The sequence below is a fragment of the Aquarana catesbeiana genome, linkage group LG03 (genome assembly GCF_042186555.1).
Source record: "Aquarana catesbeiana isolate 2022-GZ linkage group LG03, ASM4218655v1, whole genome shotgun sequence".
Classification (NCBI taxonomy): domain Eukaryota; kingdom Metazoa; phylum Chordata; class Amphibia; order Anura; family Ranidae; genus Aquarana; species Aquarana catesbeiana.
In genome coordinates this window covers 558873344-558893385 of record NC_133326.1, presented here as the reverse complement: position 1 = coordinate 558893385, position 20042 = coordinate 558873344, and the positions used below count along the sequence as shown (strand labels likewise).

The following is a 20042-nucleotide window of genomic DNA, read 5'->3' as shown; positions in this document are numbered from 1 at the left end:
CGGAAGCTGATTGGTTTCTATGCAGAGCTGCACCAGATTTTGCACTCTCTAGTTTTAGCAAATCAACCCCAGTGGGTCCTAAGTCCTATCCCATAGAAACCCCTAGTTTTCATACACTGGACTGAGGATAGCCAAAAAGCCTGAAACAGATAAATGTGTTAACAATAAATGGCTCTATAATATTAGACTGTATTTGCACCATACACCAGCAGTTCTCGATGTGCATATGGCTGATGAAGCCTTTAGGAATGATTTGCATGGCTTTGCCCACTGGCCTGAAATAAAGAATACTACTCTTATTTTTTGGATATGTGATGGAACTTTTTTTTTTTTTTTTTTTTTTTACAAAAGGCTTCACTGTGCTACGCACAGGTTCAATTGGAACACTTTTTCAGTTATTTGGTCCCTTCTTACCATAATATACACTATCAGTTTTTTCTTGTTTAACCAAGTGGGCTGAACGAGAAAAAACTGAGGAGCTTGGGATGACCCTCTGTACTAACTATCCAATGTTAGAACAGCGATCCCCCCGCTCAGCTATTGTGTTCTGACTGGTGTGATCTGGCGGCGCCCCCACCCCCAGAACACACCGGTCAGCTATTGGCTGCCAGCACTGATCGGATGTCGATCGGATGCTGGTTTTCCTGCATGCCCAATCGAAAGAAGCCTGATGGTCACACACAGGCCAAATGCTAACTGGTTTCAGTTGAACTGGCCGATATTCGGTCTGTGTGTCCGTGGCTTAATCTGTATGGTTCTACTGTCTCAGTAAGTAATAGATAAAAAATGTATCTTTAATTATACTGTGATTTCATAAATTACTTATAAAAAATATATATAAAAATATAATAAGTCAAAGACTTAATACGTTTTTAAACTTGTCACCTAACCATATCTATATTAGTAAGTGATATACAGTCATGTCTTCATACCGAGATCTGGTGTCCTGTCCTTCAGTCGGTCTACATCCATGATAAAGTCATCTTTAAGAAAGAGGAACCCAATAATTGAGAAGAGGTAGACAAGAATGAGCGCCAATACTGCGGTTAGGATGATGGAACGACCATTTCTGGTGACACTTTTGATGACGTTCAACAAGGTTTCTTCTCGGTAGACAAGGTCAAACAACTGTAGAAAAGTCAATATTTATTATATTACTTCTGGAAAAATAAAACAGCCTGCATGGGGAATAACTGATATGTCTAAATAGACATGTCTCCCAACACATGTAAGAAGCCAAGGGCTGACTCAGCCTACCAGGCCCCAACTAAATTACACTATATGGCCAAAAGTTTGCTGATACCTGATCATCGCATCTATATGAGCTTGCTGAAACATCCTTTTCTAAAACTATGGGCAGTATAATGAATTTGCCCCCTCTTTAAGGCTATAACAGCATCCACTCCTCTGGGAAGGGTTTTCTCAAAATTCTGGAGTGTGTCTGTGGAAATTTTTGCCCATTTAGCCAAAACACATTTCTGAGGACAGGCACTGATGTTGGATTAGAGATGGGTAAGACCTGGCACACAATCGGCGTTCCGGCCATCCCAAAGATGTTCAGTAGAGCTGAGGTCCACTCGAGTTCCTCAGCACCAAGCCCATCAAACCACATATTTATAGAGATGGCTTTGTACACAGGGGCACATACCATGCTGACTCGGAAACAGAACTTCTAATAACTGTTGCTAAGTTGTCTAAAATGTCTTTGTATGCTGCCAACAGTACCCAAACGACCATACCATGCTGAATCGGAAACAGAACTTCTAATAACTGTTGCTAAGTTGTCTAAAATGTCTTTGTATGCTGCCAACAGTACCCAAGTGACCAAAAACACCTGAACTCAAGAACATGGAGGGGTGTACTACACACATTTTACCACATACTGTAGGTGTAATGGTCAGGGGTAAACAAACTTGGCCATACAAAGTATAACTTTTAGCAAAACTTTAAACATAAAATCTTTACACTTGATCAAGAGTGTAACTGTAGCTCTGAATTCATATATCCCACATAACATACATACCAGGAAGCTGTAGAAGAACTCATGCACGAAAAGGCCCAGCATGCACACGATTACATAGACCACGTGATACAAAAACGCCATGTCCATTATGACAGCTCGGTAACCTCGGGTGAAGGTGCCACGGTTTCCCACGAAACTCACCAGGAAGACCACTTTATTGCATAACTGTCGCAAAGAAACAGGGACAATTACCAGCCTGCATTAGCCACCTAAAACATTTGATAAAAACAACAATTGGCTTTATGCACCTCGGAACAGATCATCGCACAGAAATAATGGCTGTTTCCAGCATGTTTATCGCTAGCCCGTCACGCTGCCGAGGCACAAATAATGGTGATTTGATGGATTGAGAGAGCAGCCGGTTAGAATCCATTTAGCTAAAATAAAAATGTAATAATTCTATCACAAATCCTGTGTGACAGTTTAATATCCAGGTAGGGCACAAATTCTCTACCGCTCAACAAAAGGCACCAATCTGTCTTATTCACTCCCTAAAGCCCCAATACGACTGTGTCGCCGGGCTTTAAAGTTCTGGACAACGCAGTGAAAAATGCATGTTTTGTTTACTGAAGCTGTATCGAAAGTGTTTGTAGGTGACATTTACTCGATAAGTAATCATGGAACAGAGCAAAGTGAGACAGCATGAGGTTGAGAGTTAATATCAAACCACAGCTTGCTTTCTGTGAGCCGAAGAGCCGTGGAATTTGCTGAATCTGCCTAGAAATAAAATCATGGCTAAGACACAGAAAGATACATTACACAGTTACAGCACAGAAAGTTTGGCTTACTTGATAAAGTTGGTATGACAGCTTTTTTTTTGTTGGGTCCAAAATAATTTTGAACATGGGGAAAACTCTCTTATTAAGAAAATCCAAAAAAAGTTTTGTCCAGGTATGAGTAGTGACAAGTCTCTCTTCATTTGCGAGTTGGGAATAAGTAGGACAGGGAAGTAAACACTGAGAAGGAAATCAGACCTTTAAATTCTATCTGTTAAAAGGGATTCGGCAGTTATGCTATGAGGTTAGGCTGCTATGAGGAAGGCTTTTGCTGAAACATGTTAGCGTTTTGATGTCGCACTGCTGTTTGTGCTCAATAAAGATTCAAGAAGAAGCAATCGAGTTGCCAGCATTCTTTTTGCAATTTTGATGTATAGGACACAATGGCCTGAGCACCATTATTTAGCTCATCATCCTATAAACATGCGGTAGAGCTTGGGTGAGTTTTTGTCTACATTCGGCAGTTATGTGCTCTTTTGAAAAAAAGAATCCTCAATGTCTCTGGAGATTTCAACAAATGCTATACATATTTTAAGCTTTGTCTCTTCTGCATTAAATCCACACATCTGCCTGTCCGCCCCTGTACAGTGAGCTACGCACACGCAGTTCGCTACACAAATTCAGCAATGCTGAAGCTGACAGAACTCCCGCACATGTGTGGGAGTGATGTCATCTCGGTCCAGCCAATGATAGCGGCCTGCAATCGAGACCCAGAAGCTGGCCGCCCCAAGATATTAGCGGCTGGTAGGAGAAAAGGGACGGCGCATCGCTGGACTGAAGGTAAGTACAGTTCTGTTTTAGTGGAACAAAAAGAAAGCACTTTGGAATTAAAAGAGGACATAGGTAATACTAAAAAACAGAGGATGGGAAAAAGAGAGAGGGAAGAGAGAGAGACAGATAAAGCAAATAAAAAAAGGGGGGGGGGGCAAGGCAAGCAAGGAAATTCAAGCTCAGCATGCCATAAACAAAAAAGGACAGTATAACCATACAGGTTATGGTGAGAAGGGACTACAGCAGTGTTGCCAACCTAACAGATTGAAATTTACTGACATGACACCCAAAATTTACTGGCACAGCCACGTTTTTACTGGCATTTCCAAAAGTGACTAAATTACAGTTTTAAGTACAAATTTCACTATTTAGGATACAAACAAGTACAATATGTAATTAGCAATGTGATTTAAGGTAGATAATAAGGCAAAAAACATATTTCTTATTTTATTTTCGCTATAGTAAGTAAGTAGCTCAGGGACAGGACTCAGGAGGGCAAGAAATTAGAATGGGCGGCACACACATGAAATTGACTCTCATGGTGATACTGACAGCAGTGTGCAGCAGTACAGATTACTGACACGACACGTCCCCTCCTGAGTCACAGTGACAGTCTCTCTCTAAGCCAGGTCGTCCCTCCAGTCCAAACAGCACTGATGGTCCCGCTCCCAGCCTGCCTTGCTCCCATCCCGCAGACCCACACAGAAGGCTCTGGCCGCTCTGCTTGGCTCCCTTGCACCATGACATCACAGGACATACTCAGGCACCGCCTCCACCAGAGCCACCCGAACACACTGTAGCAGGCACTCGTATGGTCTCGGCTGGCTCTGGGCCGAGCGTCACAGCCATATTTTTTACTGGCAACCTTTTCTTTTTACTGGCATTTACTGGCAGGAGGAAATTGCCTGTTTTTTACTGGCTGCCAGTAAAAATACTGATGGTTGGCAACACTGGACTACAGTAATCAAAAAGCCCTCCTTCAAAATCAACAAAACCTTCTTCGGGTTTTCAGATACCTCCTTTCATTACATATCCCAAAAATAAGAGGGATTGGCTGGTTTGGTCCCAAGTCTTACTCCAAAGAAACCATGGTTTCCATGCACTGCACTAATGATGGATAAGAAGCCTGAAACAGTTGTATGCAGTTTGGAATAAATGGCTCTATAATATTGGTCTATATTTGCACTATACACCAGTGGTTCTGGATGTGCATCTGGCTGATGAGGCACAGAGCAATGATTTGCATGGCCCACTGTCCTGAAATGAGAACCAACCCCCATATTTTTGAATATTTGATGGAATAAGACATATGAATACTCTATTATAAGAAGGCTTTACTATGTTATGCTGTAGAAAAAAAATGCAGTCACAGGTCACCATTATTGAAAACTGTATCTCAAAACAGGAAGGCAGCTGAAGTTAAATGAAGCTTTCCCATAAAAGACTGACCTTGACCCCGCACCCTTCCAGCCCTGAGCCTTGCTATTGATCAATGAGGCCACCCTCTATTTTCAAGAACTGATATAGAGCCCTGAAAGACACGACTGGCCCAAGCTTGAGTTTGAGGAAAAGTCAATATTTCCATATTAATTTAGCTGCCTATATCTCATGGTCTGGTAATCATTTTGGCATGATGAAATAAATAACAATAGCCTCTGCATCTTTACCTATGCTCAGTTTCAACTGCCCAGGACCGTAGCGAGTTTGCGTTAAAATATATCTGAAGCCGCAACCTTTTTTTTTTTTTTCCAATGTACAGAAATGTTTTTACAAAATACAATTTATAATTAACAGCAGATAGGTTTTGTATATAGTTTTAAGGTCTGTATTTTAGACATTGACAGCTGCTCACTGTACCTGTCAAAGTGCCTTTCTCGGTGTTGAGCTGGCGAGTTTGATTTGTAAACTAACCAATGTCTTCAGTACGATTGGCTGTCATAGTGATTACATGATCAGCATGCAATGAGAGTGCTGCCTGATCACTATTGTGAGACCAGCACTGTAACTGACTGCATGAGCAGAAAACTAGAATCCTATACTTCTGTATGGGACATGGTCCGAAAAACTATAATTTAAATGTAAAGCCTAACAATGAATTTATGTTATTTGCCCCCTTTTGGTCTGATAAAAAACCCTTGAAAGTATTTTATTCGATCTGTTCAATAAATGCAGAAAAATATTCGGCGATCCCGCCAGAAATCCTGTGAGCTGATAACAGGCTCTCTGCCTGTGCTGCACTTACCCCCCCCCCCCCCCCCGTGTTATGGATATGAGGGGCAGGGAAGGTGTTCTGTAGTTCTGTCCTAGGGTGACAACACTGCTGCTTTTCCATGGATACAGTACAGCGAGCAAGCGTTGTCACCCTAGGGCAGGAAGCATGTTACTGGCAGGATCATACAGCAGAAATAAAGGAAGAAAAACCTGAAAAAAGAAAACAAATGCAGCTACAGCATTTAAAGCTGAGCTCCAGAACAAGCAAATATTGTCCAAATGCGTGTGTATTCTTACTTGAATCATAATGTAATTCAGTGTGAAACTTTGGCTCCTTTACTAAAGACTGGTCGCTGTTGCTCCCTTTCCCTGTGCAGGGTGACTGGTCTTGTCTCCGCCCCCTCCTGTAGTTTTCTGCAGGCAGTCTGTAATGGGTGGAGTTGCTGGGCCTCTTCTACAGCTCTGCACCCTGCACAGGCTATGTACAGCACTGCAAATATTATATGGTATTAACTGGCCTTGCAAAGGCATTTGTAGCACATGAATGATATTTTTGTTCTTGGGTTCAGATATACTTTAAATCAACAGATTGCAGCAGCCACTGACAGGGCTCTTAGTACAAAAATAAAGCCTTTCCCCTTCTTCTCCCATGCACTGTATAACGGTGAGCAGCAGAGATGGCAGGATACATATCAAGCAATTGCTAGAAATGGAACTGTAAATACTACTTGGAAACACACTGAGAAGAAACTGCATAAAGCATATAGTACTTATCCCGTTATCAGTTTTGGGAGGATTTTCATTTTTCTTTTTTTCTTGATGATTTGCGAAGCAGCAGCAAACCCATGAAGTAGTTATAAGTCCTGCAGGTATTGAAAACTTCAGATATTCTGCATTATAAGAATTGAAAGAAATCCCCTGCAGCAGATGAAAGTGTGTGAATACACAGGCCCCTGGCTGTTTGGCTGGCTGCCGTCTGTTCTTATTGTTGTGAATCACTGTCAGGAGACGACCAGAACCTGAAAACAGTGCACAGCGGTTTCTATATGTACCTATGCTGCTGGATCAAAGGCGTACTTACATTGGCAGCCCCGAGTAGTATGAGAGTTGGGCCTAGCCCCAAGGTATAGATGGAACGCAGCATCACCGACACCAGGAACGGACGAATCCCGAACGGTTTGAGAAAGAAGAACAACATGGCTGTGCAGGTGCCAACTGCTATCCAAAGCAAGACGGAGATCCACGGGGGAAGAGTACCTGCATGGAATGAGAGAGGAAAATATTCAATTATCACAAAAACTTCACTACAAACATCCTCTTTTTTAGGTAGTTGTCACTATATATATATATATATATATATATATATATATATATATATATATTTATTTATTTATTACAGGTACTTATATAGCACCATCAATTTATACAGCTCTTTACATATATACTGCATATTGTACATTCACACCAGTCCCTGCCTTCAAGGAGATTACAATCTAAGTTCCATAACTCAAATTCATACATACACAGGCAAACCAGTGACCCTAGTACTGCTAGGCAGAAGTGCTAACCACTACACCACCATAACTCATAACTGCTAGAAATGTATATATATATAAAATGTTTGGGGGGTTTTGTTGGTTGTGTATCCATATCAATTGGAGACAAGTTACAAGTGCATGGTTCACAGTTATAAGCACATATGGTATATATGGTAGGATATTGGACAACCCAACACACCACACCACTGTTAGTGGCTTTGGTAGCGTATGAGTTAATTTTCCACATCTGTACTGACCTGCTTTTATTTCCTGAAAGATTGAACCTGTTTTACTGATGAAATGCCTTTTTTGTTAGTCTTTCAAAGTGATTGTAAAGGCAGAGTTTTTTTTTTTACTTTACTGCATTCTATGCAGTAAGGTAAAAACAGTCTGCATGCAGTTTCCCCCATGGCCCCCCTATTACTTACCTGAGCCTGATCTCGATCCAGCAATGTGCATGAGAGCCGAGGCTCTCCTTGGTCTCTCACTCCTTATTGGCTCAGATACAAAAGCAAAAGCCATTGGCTCCTGCTGCTGTCAATAAGAGCCAGTGACGAGGGAGCGGGGGCGGGGTTGAGCCCTGCTCTGTGTGTCTTATGGACACTCAGAGAGGGGCTTGGGAGCGAGCACGCACATGTGCCCCCATAGGAAGGGTCCAGGAGCGCGGCGGGAGACCCCAGAAGGGGAGGATCAAGTGGTTTTACAATGAGCGGGTAAGTATAACATGTTTGTTATTTTAAGAAAAAAGCCTTTACAATCACTTTAAAGCAGTATTAAACCAAAAAGCAAACATTTATTATATTGCAGCTTACAAATTCTTAGATGTGATGACTGTGTTAGTTTCTATTTTAGGCTTGCTTTCTTCTATTTGCATCTGGTGATCTGGCCAGTAAGTCTGTTTTTCAACAAAAAAGCTCTCTTGTAGTTACAGGGATGAGAAAGACCATTTAATACTGCCAGGGGTGATTAAAATGATCAACTTTTATTTATTTAAGTAAAACCTTTATCCCAGAAGGAAAAAACTATTTGCTGTAACTGATTATAAAATATTAGCTGGAGTTCAGGTTCAGTTTGTTAGTTTATTTAAATCTGCTAGTATTTCTTATGCCCTGTACACATGACCGGTTTTGCCGTCGGCAGGGGCGGACTGACCATTGAGCGACTCGGGCACTGCCCGAGGGCCCTGAGCCACTAGGGGGCCCCATCAGGGTTGCCAGCCTCAGTAAAACCAGGGACAGTATGTATAAATCTGTGTTTTTTTTACATCTGTCTGTGTATACTGTGTGTACATGTATGTGTATACTGTGTGATTGTATACTGTGTGTGTGTATACTGTGTGGCCCCATAATCTCTGATTGCCTGGGGGCCCCATAATCTCCTATTGCCCGGGGGCCCCATGAGTTATCAGTCCGCCCCTGGCCGTCGGAATAAACTCCGAAGGTTTCTCCGACGGAATTCCATTCAAGCGGTCTTGCCTACACACGGTCAAACCAAAGTCCGATCGTCAACGTGGTGACGTACAGCACGTACGACGGGACTAGAAAAAGGAAGTTCGAAAGCCAGTAGCCAATAGCTTCCGTCTCGTACTTGCTTCAGAGCATGTGTTGTTTTTGATCCGTCAGAACAGCATACAGACGAGCGGTTTTCCCGATAGGAATTGGTTCCATCGGAAATATTTAGAACATGTTCTCTTTCTAGGTCCGTCAGAATTTTCTAAAAAAAAAAAGTCCGATGAGGCCTACACACGATCGGAATATACGATGAAAAGCTTCTGTTGGACATTCCACTCGTGTGTTTGCGGCATAACACTCTTGTTCTTCGAGACCGACAATGGTGCGGTCAAAAATCTGCCCCCTGTGCTCCTTCATCCAGAGTGGTGTCTGTACAATACAGGTGGTGTGTTACTGGCCAGATCACCAGGGGAAAACAGAGGGCCTAGAAAAAGAAAACGAATACAACCACATCTAATGATTGGTAAGCTGCAATATAATACATTTTTCATTTTGAACCACTTAAAATTGAATAAAACGTTAATAAATATATTGTTTAAAAAAAAAATGGGGGACACTGAACTTTTGGATGCACCAACAGTTATTTTTCTGCATTTGCAAAAAAAAAAAATGTTCTTAGCCTGAAAGCCATCTCAGGACTGGTAAGCTGCAATCTATTGGATTTTTGTTTGTGGATTTAGACATACTTTAGGTGAACATTACAGGTCCACTTTAAGACTTTGGCTTTGTGACAAGCTGCAGACACGTTGTTCCAAGTGTATCCAAGATATATTTATATTCTTAACGATATAAAACAGTGAAATCCCGAGCGGGGACAGACAAGTTTTAATCACATCATTACCAGGGAGATAAAACAATAGGAATTCAGACGCAAACGGGACCCAGGACCTCTGTACGCAGCGTCACTTGTCACTGCGCCTTTATCGGCTTCTTTAGTTCTATAAGGAGAAGTCGGAGCCGTGACTATATTTAGGATTTAAAGTGACAATCATTTCCCTTAACAGATCCACAATGCCACAGAGACTTTTAATGAAACCCAGTTTAAACGCGATAAAATGCTCTGCCAACATGACACGTCCTATCTTCGCCTGTGACCTGTCACTCTCGTTTCCTGCAGAAGTCTTAATAGGAAGCGACTGATCAATTTCCAGGCCTAAAACTGTGTTTTCCTATAAAGCCATGTTTTACATTCAACTTCTTCATTAAAGTAAGAAAGGTAAAACTTGCTTGAAAGAGTAAAACTTTTACTAAAGGAGAACTCTGCTAAGGACTGTCAGAAGTTTAGCTGACCAGACAATCAGAATATAACTATTCTGTTCTCTTACTGTATCTCTTACCATAAATGGGTCACAGTGGGGGTTATTTACTAAAGGCAAATCCACTTTGCACTACAAGTGCAAACTACAAGTGCAAAGTACACTCCAAATTGCACTGAAATTGCACTTGGAAGTGGAGTCGCTGGAGATCTGAGGGGGACATGCAAGGAAAATAAAAAACAGCATTTTAGCTTGGACATGATTGGATGATAAAATCAGCAGAGCTTCCCCTCATTTCAGATCTACCCCTCAGATTTACAGCGACTGTAGTGCAAAGTGGATTTGCCTTTCATAAATAACCCCCTGTGTCTTTAAAAATCAGACACATGTGGGAAAAAAAATAAGATCAATGGGGATTTACTAAAGGCAAATAGACTGTGCAATCTGCAAGTGCAGCTGCTCCAGAGCTTAATAAATGAGATGGCGCTTCACATTGCACCAATAGCATGCAAGGAAAAAAAAAACACACATGCACATGATTGGATGATGGAAGTCAGCAGAGCTTCCTCTCATTTACTAAGCTCTGGAGCAACCGCACTTGCAAAGTTCAGTAGTTTTGCCTTTAGTAAATCCACCCCACAATGTGGCTCCACCAGCCCCTCCTTAGCATGGCAGAGCTGAGCAACTTTGAACCAGGAACAAATAAAACTGCTCTGATGATGCTTATCTGTATTTATCCCCAGAAGGACAGAGTGATCTTTTTTCCAGGAATCATCCACGGTCCCCATATACTTCCTGAACTGAGATGCCAGCTCAGAAATGACACAATAATACAATTCCTGGCATCTGTGCAGTTCTTGGCTGTGTTCACAAATGTCTGGCACAGATCAGCCTGCTGCAGCTTCAACTTGTAACTGCTACAAAATTACAGTGTACAGTCTAAGTGATCACTGGAAAGAGTAAGTTACTCTCCTGCCTGCAGCAGACAGACGAGATTATTATAATTATTAAGGGCTCTGGAAGACAAGGCCTTGTTCACAAGGGCATACTTAAGCATACATTTGTGTGAATGGCTGTGTTTACCCACACTGGATGTACAGGTGCTTCACGCATCCGTGTGCATGCAGTCCCATTCATGTCTATTGGGACGCAGTGGCTGCAGGGACACAGCTACAACTTCATATTTAATATTAGTATGGGTGCAGGTGCATGTGTGCCGCCGAACACAGTGTGAGTCTGCACAGATGTCAAATTAGGAGCCGCAGCTGTATCTGTGCAGCCGTTGTGTCCCAGTAGACATGAATGGTACTGTCTGCAAACACGGCCCTTCGCACAGCTGTATGCTTAAAGTATATCTACAGACAAGACTTTTTTTTTTAGTTTTCGAGTGCTGAGGGATTAGAATGCTTGTCAGTTTTTACTGCTGTCTGTGCCCCTGTTAGGGAGTTTCCCCCTTTCTATTTGTCATATTTACCATTATCATTGAAAATTAAAGTAAAATAAAATCCCAAATTTTGGGCCCACAGGTTAACATACACGGACTGGCATACGGGTACGTCGGTTTGCGCAGGAGAGCCGACCTGCCGCAGTATATATACTGTGGCTGGTCGGCAAGTGGTTAAAGGGCAACTCCACTTTCGTGGGGAAAAAAAATTGCAAATAAAGATAAAATAATATAGCGTATACAATTGCGACACAAATCATATTGTGATTGAATATTATTAAAAATGACCTTTCCTTTTCAATCTGCAGCAGCTGTAATCTTCTGAAAATGCAATGTGGCTACCTGAAGGTGTTCTGTACACAAAATGTGTACAGAATGCTCCATAGAAACAAAATTGTGTGACTGGCTCACTGATTTTCCTAGAAGTCTACACCAAGATACAAGTAAGATTTCAGGCATCCCCTGGAACAAAAATTTCATTTTTGGTGAGATACTCCCAATAGGAACACGTCTAAAGGGATGCAGGCCCAGCAGCTTTCCTCATTAGTGTCCTGCAGGTGCACAGTTGATTGATAATTATGAAACCACTCCCATTAGACTCACTTTCCCACATGGACACAGACAAACACACAGGGATTTCTTCAGAATAACAAAAGGTAGGAATCTGCAACAAAGTTTGATAAAATCCTTGTAATGTACATAGATCACCCAGGGGGAATGTTTTTTTCTCAACAAAAGTGGAGTTACGCTTTAATAGATTTTCTAATATATATATATTTCAGAATTATATATATATATATATATATATATATATATATATATATATATATATGTTCCAACACAGGAGACTTTCAGAATTATAGAGTTAGGACAGCAGTACACTGGGGTGCCACAACATGGCCTCTGCAGCTTAGCATGTATTTGCAAATGTGTGCAAACCAAACCCCTTGGTTTTAACATGAACTGTTATGCCGCGTACACATGGTCGGAATTTCCAACAACAAATGTTCGATGTGAGCTTGTTGTCGGAAATTCCGATCGTGTGTATACTCCGTCGGACAGTTGTTGTCGGAATAGGTTGGGTGGTTGACATTTGTCTGTACACTTAAGTACATCCGTGTGAAAGAGGCCTAAAGTTTGGGATTTTCTTTCACATTCTGTTTTGGCGAATCTAGTCAGCAGGTCAATTTCCTCGATAAGAGCAGAAACAGAATACAAACCTGAAAGGACTTCCAATACTTCCTTATAATATCCAACACAAAAAAAAAAAAAGTTTGGGCTTAAAATACATTTAAAATAAAAACGGTGTTGGCTACCTGTAGACACTACAATTTGAGAGATCGAAAAGGAAACTTCAAACAGAGATATGAAAAAGTTGACCACAAGCTACACCCCCTTTCCCAAGCCAGTGTCTGCATTCAAACCATTCATTAATATTTATGCCTGAAGCTGGACCTGAAATAATTTCGGCTGAAGCATGCCTTCACATCTGACCGTCCGCTGACGTCTATGTCTATGTCTTAGATGGTGAAGGAAGCCGAGTCCTTCAGCAGCACGTAGACGTGATGTGAAAGTCAGCAGTGTGGGAGAATTATGACACCAAAGTCCTACATTAAACAAAGTTCACACAATGTATCATTTGTTATTGTCAGAACCAGTGAACAGAGGAAGGACAGGTCACTGGAGGGAAGAGTAAGTATAGTAAGGAGGAAGTATCTCAATGAGACAGAGAAGTAGAATTGCAAATCTTGGATCTGCATGGCCGGAGACGGAGGAGGAGAAGAGGATGTTCTCATTCTCAAGAAAAGCAAATTTCAAGGAATCCCCTTACTGCTGATGCAATAGGGCACAAGACTTGCTCTGAGAGCCAGGTCAAGATTACAGTGAAAATGAACTTTTGTTGACCGAAAAAAGAAAAAAAAAATGCTTCTTTAATTGTACAGTGCCTTGAAAAAGTATTGATACCCCTTGAAATTTTCCACATTTTGTCATGTTACAACCAAAAATATAAATGTGTTTTATTGGAATTTTATGGGATAGAGTAACGCAAAGTGGCACATAATTTGTTAAGTGGAAGGAACATGATAAATGTTTTTTCATTTTTTTTACAAATATATATCTGAAAAGTGTGGCGTGCATTTGTATTCAGCCCCTTTTACTCTGATACCCCTAACTTAAATCTAGTGGAACCAATTGCCTTTAGAAGTTACCTAATTAGTAAATAGAGTCCACCTGTGTGTAATTTAATCTCAGTATAAATACAACTGTTCTGTGAAGCCCTCTGAGGTTTGTTAGAGAACCTTATTGAACAAACAGCATCATGAAGGCCAGGGAACACACCAGACAGGCCAGGGATAAAGTTTTGGAGAAGTTTAAAGTAGGTTATAAAAAAAAATCTCAAGCTTTGAACATCTCACGGAGCACTGTTCAATCCATCATCCGAAAATTGAAAGAGTTGGCACAACTGCAAATCTACCAATACATGGCCGTCCACCTAAACTGACAGGCTGGGCAAGGAGAGCATTAATCCGAGAAGGTCCATGGTAACTCTGGAGGAGCTGCAGAGATCCACAGCTCAGGCGAGAGAATCTGTCCACAGGACAACTATTGGTCGTGCACTCCACAAATCTGACCTTTATGGAAGAGTGGCAAGAAGAAAGCCACTGTTGAAAGAAAGCCATAAGAAGTCCCTTTTGCAGTTTGTGAGAAGCCATGTGGAGGACACAGCAAACGTGGAAGGTGCACTGCTCAGATGAGACCAAAATTGAGCTTTCTGGCCTAAAAGCAAAATGCTATGTGTGGCGGAAAACTAACACTGCACATCACCCTGAACACACCATCCAAATACAGGGCAATCTTGGAAGAAAACCCGTTAGAGTCTGCAAAAGACCTGAGACTGGGGCGGAGGTTCACCTTCCAGCAGGATAATGACCCTAAACATACAGCCAGAGCTACAATGGAATGGTTTACATCAAAGCATATTCATTTGTTAGAATGGCCCAGTCAAAGTCCAGACCTAAATCCAATTGAGAATCGGTGGCAAGACATGAAAATTGCTGTTCACAGACGTTCTCCATCCAATCTGACAGAGCTTGAGCTACTTTGCAAAGAAGAATTGGCAAAAATTTCACTCTCTAGATGTGCAAAGCTGGTAGAGACATTTCCAAAAAGACTTGCAGCTGTAATTTCAGCGAAAGGTGGTTCTACAAAGTATTGACTATTGGGGGGGGCTGAATACAAATGCACGCCACACTTTTCACATATTTATTTGTAAAAAAAAAAAATTGTAAACCATTTATCATTTTCCTTCTACTTCACAATTATGAGGTAAATATAAAGGAGCGCCCAAAATGCAATAGTTGAGAAATAAACTGCTTTAATAAGGGTACAGGATACAGAACAAAGCTAATGCATTTCGGGGACCAAGGACTCCCCCTTCTTCAGGGCTGCCGTTTGAATAAAGATCCTGTCAGGGTCTGTCTAGGACCTAAGTGTCGTGAAGGTCCAACTGTCAAGTGTGGCTTGAAAGGCAGTCGGGCATCAAACTCTGGAAAGAAACTTTTCCTATCCTGCCCATTTGACCTTCTGTCTATAACCAGTGACCAATTAAGTGCAGAAAGATCCCTACCCTTCAAAAACAAACTTCACAATTATGAACCACTTTGTGTTGGTACATAAACCAAATCACAAAACATTCCTCAGTAAACAAATTTTTTTTAAATGTATTTTTTTATACGAGAATGCGGTTAAAAATAGAGGGGCCGCAACATTTGGCTAGCAAAACGATATAAGAATAATAGTGTACAATTAGTAAGTATAGTTTGAGAACAAACTAGGAATGCTGGTCCAGTAGTAAAACTAAAAGCAACACTCCACCCAAAAGGTCCTCCTCTCCTCCTACTCTTCTATATTTGGCATCTTATTTTTTTTTTTTTTTTGTGGGGGGGTGCAGGTACCTAGTTTGGACAGGTACCCACTCCAACTTCCACTGGGATCGTCTAAGCCTAGTTCTTCTTTCCCCTTTGCCCCGGTCTTCAGGGACATGTCACAGGTCCCAGAAGACTGCGGGACAATTCACAAAGCGCAGCTCACGCATGCGCAGTGGGCAGCCGGCTGTGATGCTGAAAGCTGCATAGCTGGCTGCCCACAGTTACGTGCTAGGAACCCGGAGACTAGTGAAGAACTGTCCTGGGGTAGGACAGCGCTGGATCCCTGGACAGGAAAGTGTCCATTTATTAAAAGTCAGTAGCTACAGTATTTGTTGCTGATTTTTAATTGTTTTTGCCCAGACTGAACCTCCTTTTAAAGAAGCACCTGGATGGATGGTGGTCAGTCTAATGATTAACAAGTCAAGGAAAAAGGGGGTGAAGCCTTGGTCATTAGGTTATAAATATCAATTTAAGTGCAGGGTAAGGGTCATTTGGGGGGTCACCGGTCAGCAGTTTGATTTGGTACCACTGGGTGTGTTGAACGTACTACTGTACTATCGATTGTTATCTACAGGCAAGGTTTAAATGAAAAATTCCCAAACCTTAAATCATTTTTTGACCCATGATTCCTTACATATAGAGGACTCCAGCCATTCCATGTGGAAATCATGGGATAATTTGGTTATAAACAATGAAATGGTGAGGGGTAGAGTAGATCCACTGATGAAGGATGGTTCTCCGTTCTACAAGTGATAGAATGATAAGATGTTGTTTATACCCAGTAAATTATTTATTAAAATTCTTACCCCAGCACTTGCAGTTTACAACTTCCAATGCTTCTGGCTCCTGCTGTTTCAGAGCTGCTTCCCTGAATAACTAGTCTTCGCAGGAAACAGTCTTGAGCCCATCTGTTAGCTTGGAGAAATCAGGCGGAGGGGAGTGCCTTGTCATCCTGAACTATGGGGCTGTAGGTTTCTATTGATGCACACAGTGTAGGGAGACACAACTAGTGCCTGCATGCAAGGGCAACTCCATAGGCTGCTGCAAGAGAAAGGAGACACTCCTGGGGCAGCAGCCATAGCACAAGCTTAGCTTCACCTATTTTTTTGAACTTCCTCTTATAATAATGGCCTTTGGCAGTGCAGTGTGAAATGGACATTGACAATTTTTTTTTTTTATTTGTAAATACCTTTTTTATATGCAGTTTGCAGGTACTTCCTGTCCTGGCCACCTAGGCGATTTCATCATTAGGCGATTCCCTAGAACTCCTGGGATGTCAGCATCATCTATCCTAGAAGTTCTACGGAACCCTAATATTGTAATCTCGTGGTACTAATGCACATGCACAAGATGGGGAGGTGCATGCTGGGTAAACCAAATACACTACAACATGGAACTGGTACCAGATTCAGATGTCCTCACCTAAGATGGCCACGCTAGCATTTTATCAGGGGCAAGCAAACTGGAGATTTGACAAATAAGCACTGCATGTAAAATATTGACGATATCCAAATTTAAAAAAGCATTTTTTTAAGGAGAATGGGGATGTTTTTATTGCATTTTTCATTAGTAGACTGTAGCTCCTCTTTTAAATAGAACATAGGCAAGGAAAAAACCGGATAAGCGCCCAACGTCCAGATGAAGTAGTGCGCACGTAGCAGGCTCACAACACTGTTGCTAATTTCAAGGCAGAGACTTAAGGTTGTCAGCCTGCCACAGGAAGTGCTTTTACTGGCAGGATCTCTAGGCAAGAAACTTTGCAACAGATTCCCAAAATATTATTTGCTTGAGAAAACTGTGTACAGTGAGATATAATCGCTAACATACAAAAAAATAGATCTGGGGTTTTACATACACTTCATTTTTCGCAGCAGTATACATGTCTGCTTTTACCAAAACACATTAATTTAGGGTCGAACAGATGGATGGTTTCATTTGCCGTCTGTGTGCATGAGCCCTATAAATAAATCCCGTGACATAGATCCTGAGATGCTGCAGGTTCTCATGTCTCCGTGCCTCCTTCCACTGTAAGCCAGGGTGACTACAGTGATCATGTGAGATAGCCGCCTCTAACCTTAAACTAGTAATGAATATTTATGTCACTTTCTGCACAAACAGGGCCTCCTAATAAGACAGAAGAAGCTTTTTCTGTACAGCTCGGAGACCCAGGGGGCCAGCGCCTCGGCTCAGACACGTGCAGGCACATGTGGAACATAAGCCGCGCAGACATCATGTGACGGGGTCCCTGAAAGAGCTATTATGAGTGGACGGTGCAGAGCAGACAGTGGGCTCAGCTGTTTGCTACCTGCCAACCCTCCTGCAGAAAACATGTCCAAATACAGAAGGGAAAGAGATTTGGACTAATCAGGCACCAATAATGTAACGTAATAAACTCTGGTTTTAATGATAATCTGCACATTCTCTACAACGAAATAACTACTAAAAAATCTCTTGATATATTTGACAAATGGTTTCCTGGATCTGCGCAAGCTAAAAATATGCAAACTAGCAACTCACTGCCCAAAGCAAATTTTTTAGCTTTGGGCAGAGTGTAGAAGAGTTAGAACCTCTGTCAGGTTTTTATTGCTGTCTGTGTATCATCCTCTCTATTTGTCCTGGTGACCATTGTCACTGGTACAGAAAGTGATGGGGATAACATTTTTCAGTTCTCACCAGAAGGTGAGAAGAAATCTTCTAATAAGGACACATGGTGACAACTGTCTAAGATGGGAATTCCTCATACTTTGTAGAGACTTTCTTTCCCTTTCTGTTGCATCTCCAGGATGGGATGTGTAAGGAAATCTCTCAATGGAACACAGACAGCAAACAATAAACTGGTCTACTCTATTTATCTTTAAAACAAAAATTTAATTTTAGCTAGACTTACCGTTCAAACTTTTTTTTTTGTAAAAGATATCTTTAGAACCTCTGGCTTTTATTGCTCATTGAGAGACACAGATTCTTAACCCAAAAAAAGGATTTATTAGTTATGCCTAATGGTTTGGCTTTGGCGCTAGCATTCAGCCGTAGATGCAATTGCATATTAATTATTTCTCCTGTCAGAGATATCCAGAAGCTTTTGCTTTTAGGCTACTTTCACACTGAAGGCGTTTTTCAGGCGTTTTAGCACTAAAAATAGCGTCTGTAAATCGCCTGAAAACCCCCTCCCATGCCACCCCAGTGTGAAAGCCCAAGTGCTTGTGGGACAGGAAAAAAAGTCCTGCAAGCAGCAACTTTGGGGCCATTTGGGAATGCTGTATACAGTTGTCCTAAACCGCCCCTGCCCATTGGAATGCATGAACAGCACTTCCGAAGCACCTAAAAAGCGATTCGGAAGCACGGGCGGTTTTAACCCTTTCTTCAGCAGCTAGCGAGGGTTAAAAGCATCCTGCTAGCGGTCAAAAAGCGCCGCTAAAATGACGGTAAAGCTCTGCTAAAACGCTAACGTGGCGTGGGCCCAGTGCGCAAGTAGCCTTAGTCCAGTAGACACCTCTTTGCTTCCTTTGTCCAAGCCCTGATGAAGGAGGTTTTTGTGGCCCCCCAAAACACATTGGCTGTCTTTTGCCTTTCTTTTGTTAGGTGTGATATTAACAATAAAGGATCTTGATCTTAAAGTGTTTGTTGACCCACTTTTGTTACATGCTGCCTTCCTTGCTGCAGCATTATAATAATTGTCCCTGTGCCTGTGTTCTGTAAAAAAAACTGCAGGATTGCACCTGTATGAGCTCCGCTCCTGGCGCTCAGCTGATTTCTCTTCTGCCTTGTCTCTCTGACTCACAGTTGCAGTGGGTGCGGCCAAGCCCTCCCAATGACGTCAGCTGGAGAGGATGGGGAAAGAGGAGAGACAGAGCTCCGAGCCGCCAACAATCAGCTGAGCTCATACAGGTACAATCGTGCAGTTTTTTTTTTTTTACAGAACACAGGCACAGGGACAATTATTATAAAGGTGCAGCGAGGATGGGAGCATGTAATATGTGAAATGAGAGCAGCAGGAGCGGGAGAAGAAAGGAAGTCCTCTTCCTCCTGCTAACTGCCTCGAGTGCCCTGTCTATAATGCCACACAGAGTCTGCTCCAGCAGGAACACAACAGGGATTGTGTCACTGATGCATGCATTGTCACGGCTCAGCATCCTTGCCACCTCCTCAGATAGTGACAGTACTGTGTATGCATCCTTTATCAGCAGCCATTGGCATGGAGAAAAAAAGCAGAGTCTGCCTGAGCCTGTCGTTGTGCCATACTCACACATTGTTGATGGACCTCTGCTGCATGTGCAGCCACTGCAGCATTGTCAAAGTCGAGTTTCACCTGGTGGGCATGTCACAAATCAGGCGGTTACGGGCAGGTGGAATTCCCACTGAATTTCAGCCAACCCTTCACTGGCTGTGTATGACTGCCTGAAATGGCTTCCGACTCTTCTGGCCTGCTTTAGCATATCTTCCAACCCTGGATACCTGCTTAACAAACGCTGCAGCACCAAATTGAGGACATGTGCCAGGCATGGCACATGTGTCAACTTTCCCTGTCTAAGGGCAGACAGGAGGTTTATGCCATTATTGCACAGCCCCATTCCCGGCTCCAGCTG

At 42.1% G+C, this 20042-nt stretch overlaps 1 protein-coding gene across 4 annotated transcripts in view; it reads right to left on the bottom strand.

The window, feature by feature from the left end:
* ITPR2 (inositol 1,4,5-trisphosphate receptor type 2) overlaps positions 1–20042 on the bottom strand; it is a 518259-nt gene that overhangs the window by 81634 nt on the left and 416583 nt on the right. For all 4 annotated transcript variants that reach the window (XM_073621752.1, XM_073621753.1, XM_073621755.1 and 1 more), the window contains 3 exons: positions 6863–7038; positions 2024–2188; positions 933–1128 (listed from right to left, as the gene is read on the bottom strand). In XM_073621752.1, the coding sequence (XP_073477853.1) occupies positions 933–1128; positions 2024–2188; positions 6863–7038 (537 nt within the window). The remainder of the gene's footprint in view (positions 1–932; positions 1129–2023; positions 2189–6862; positions 7039–20042) is intronic.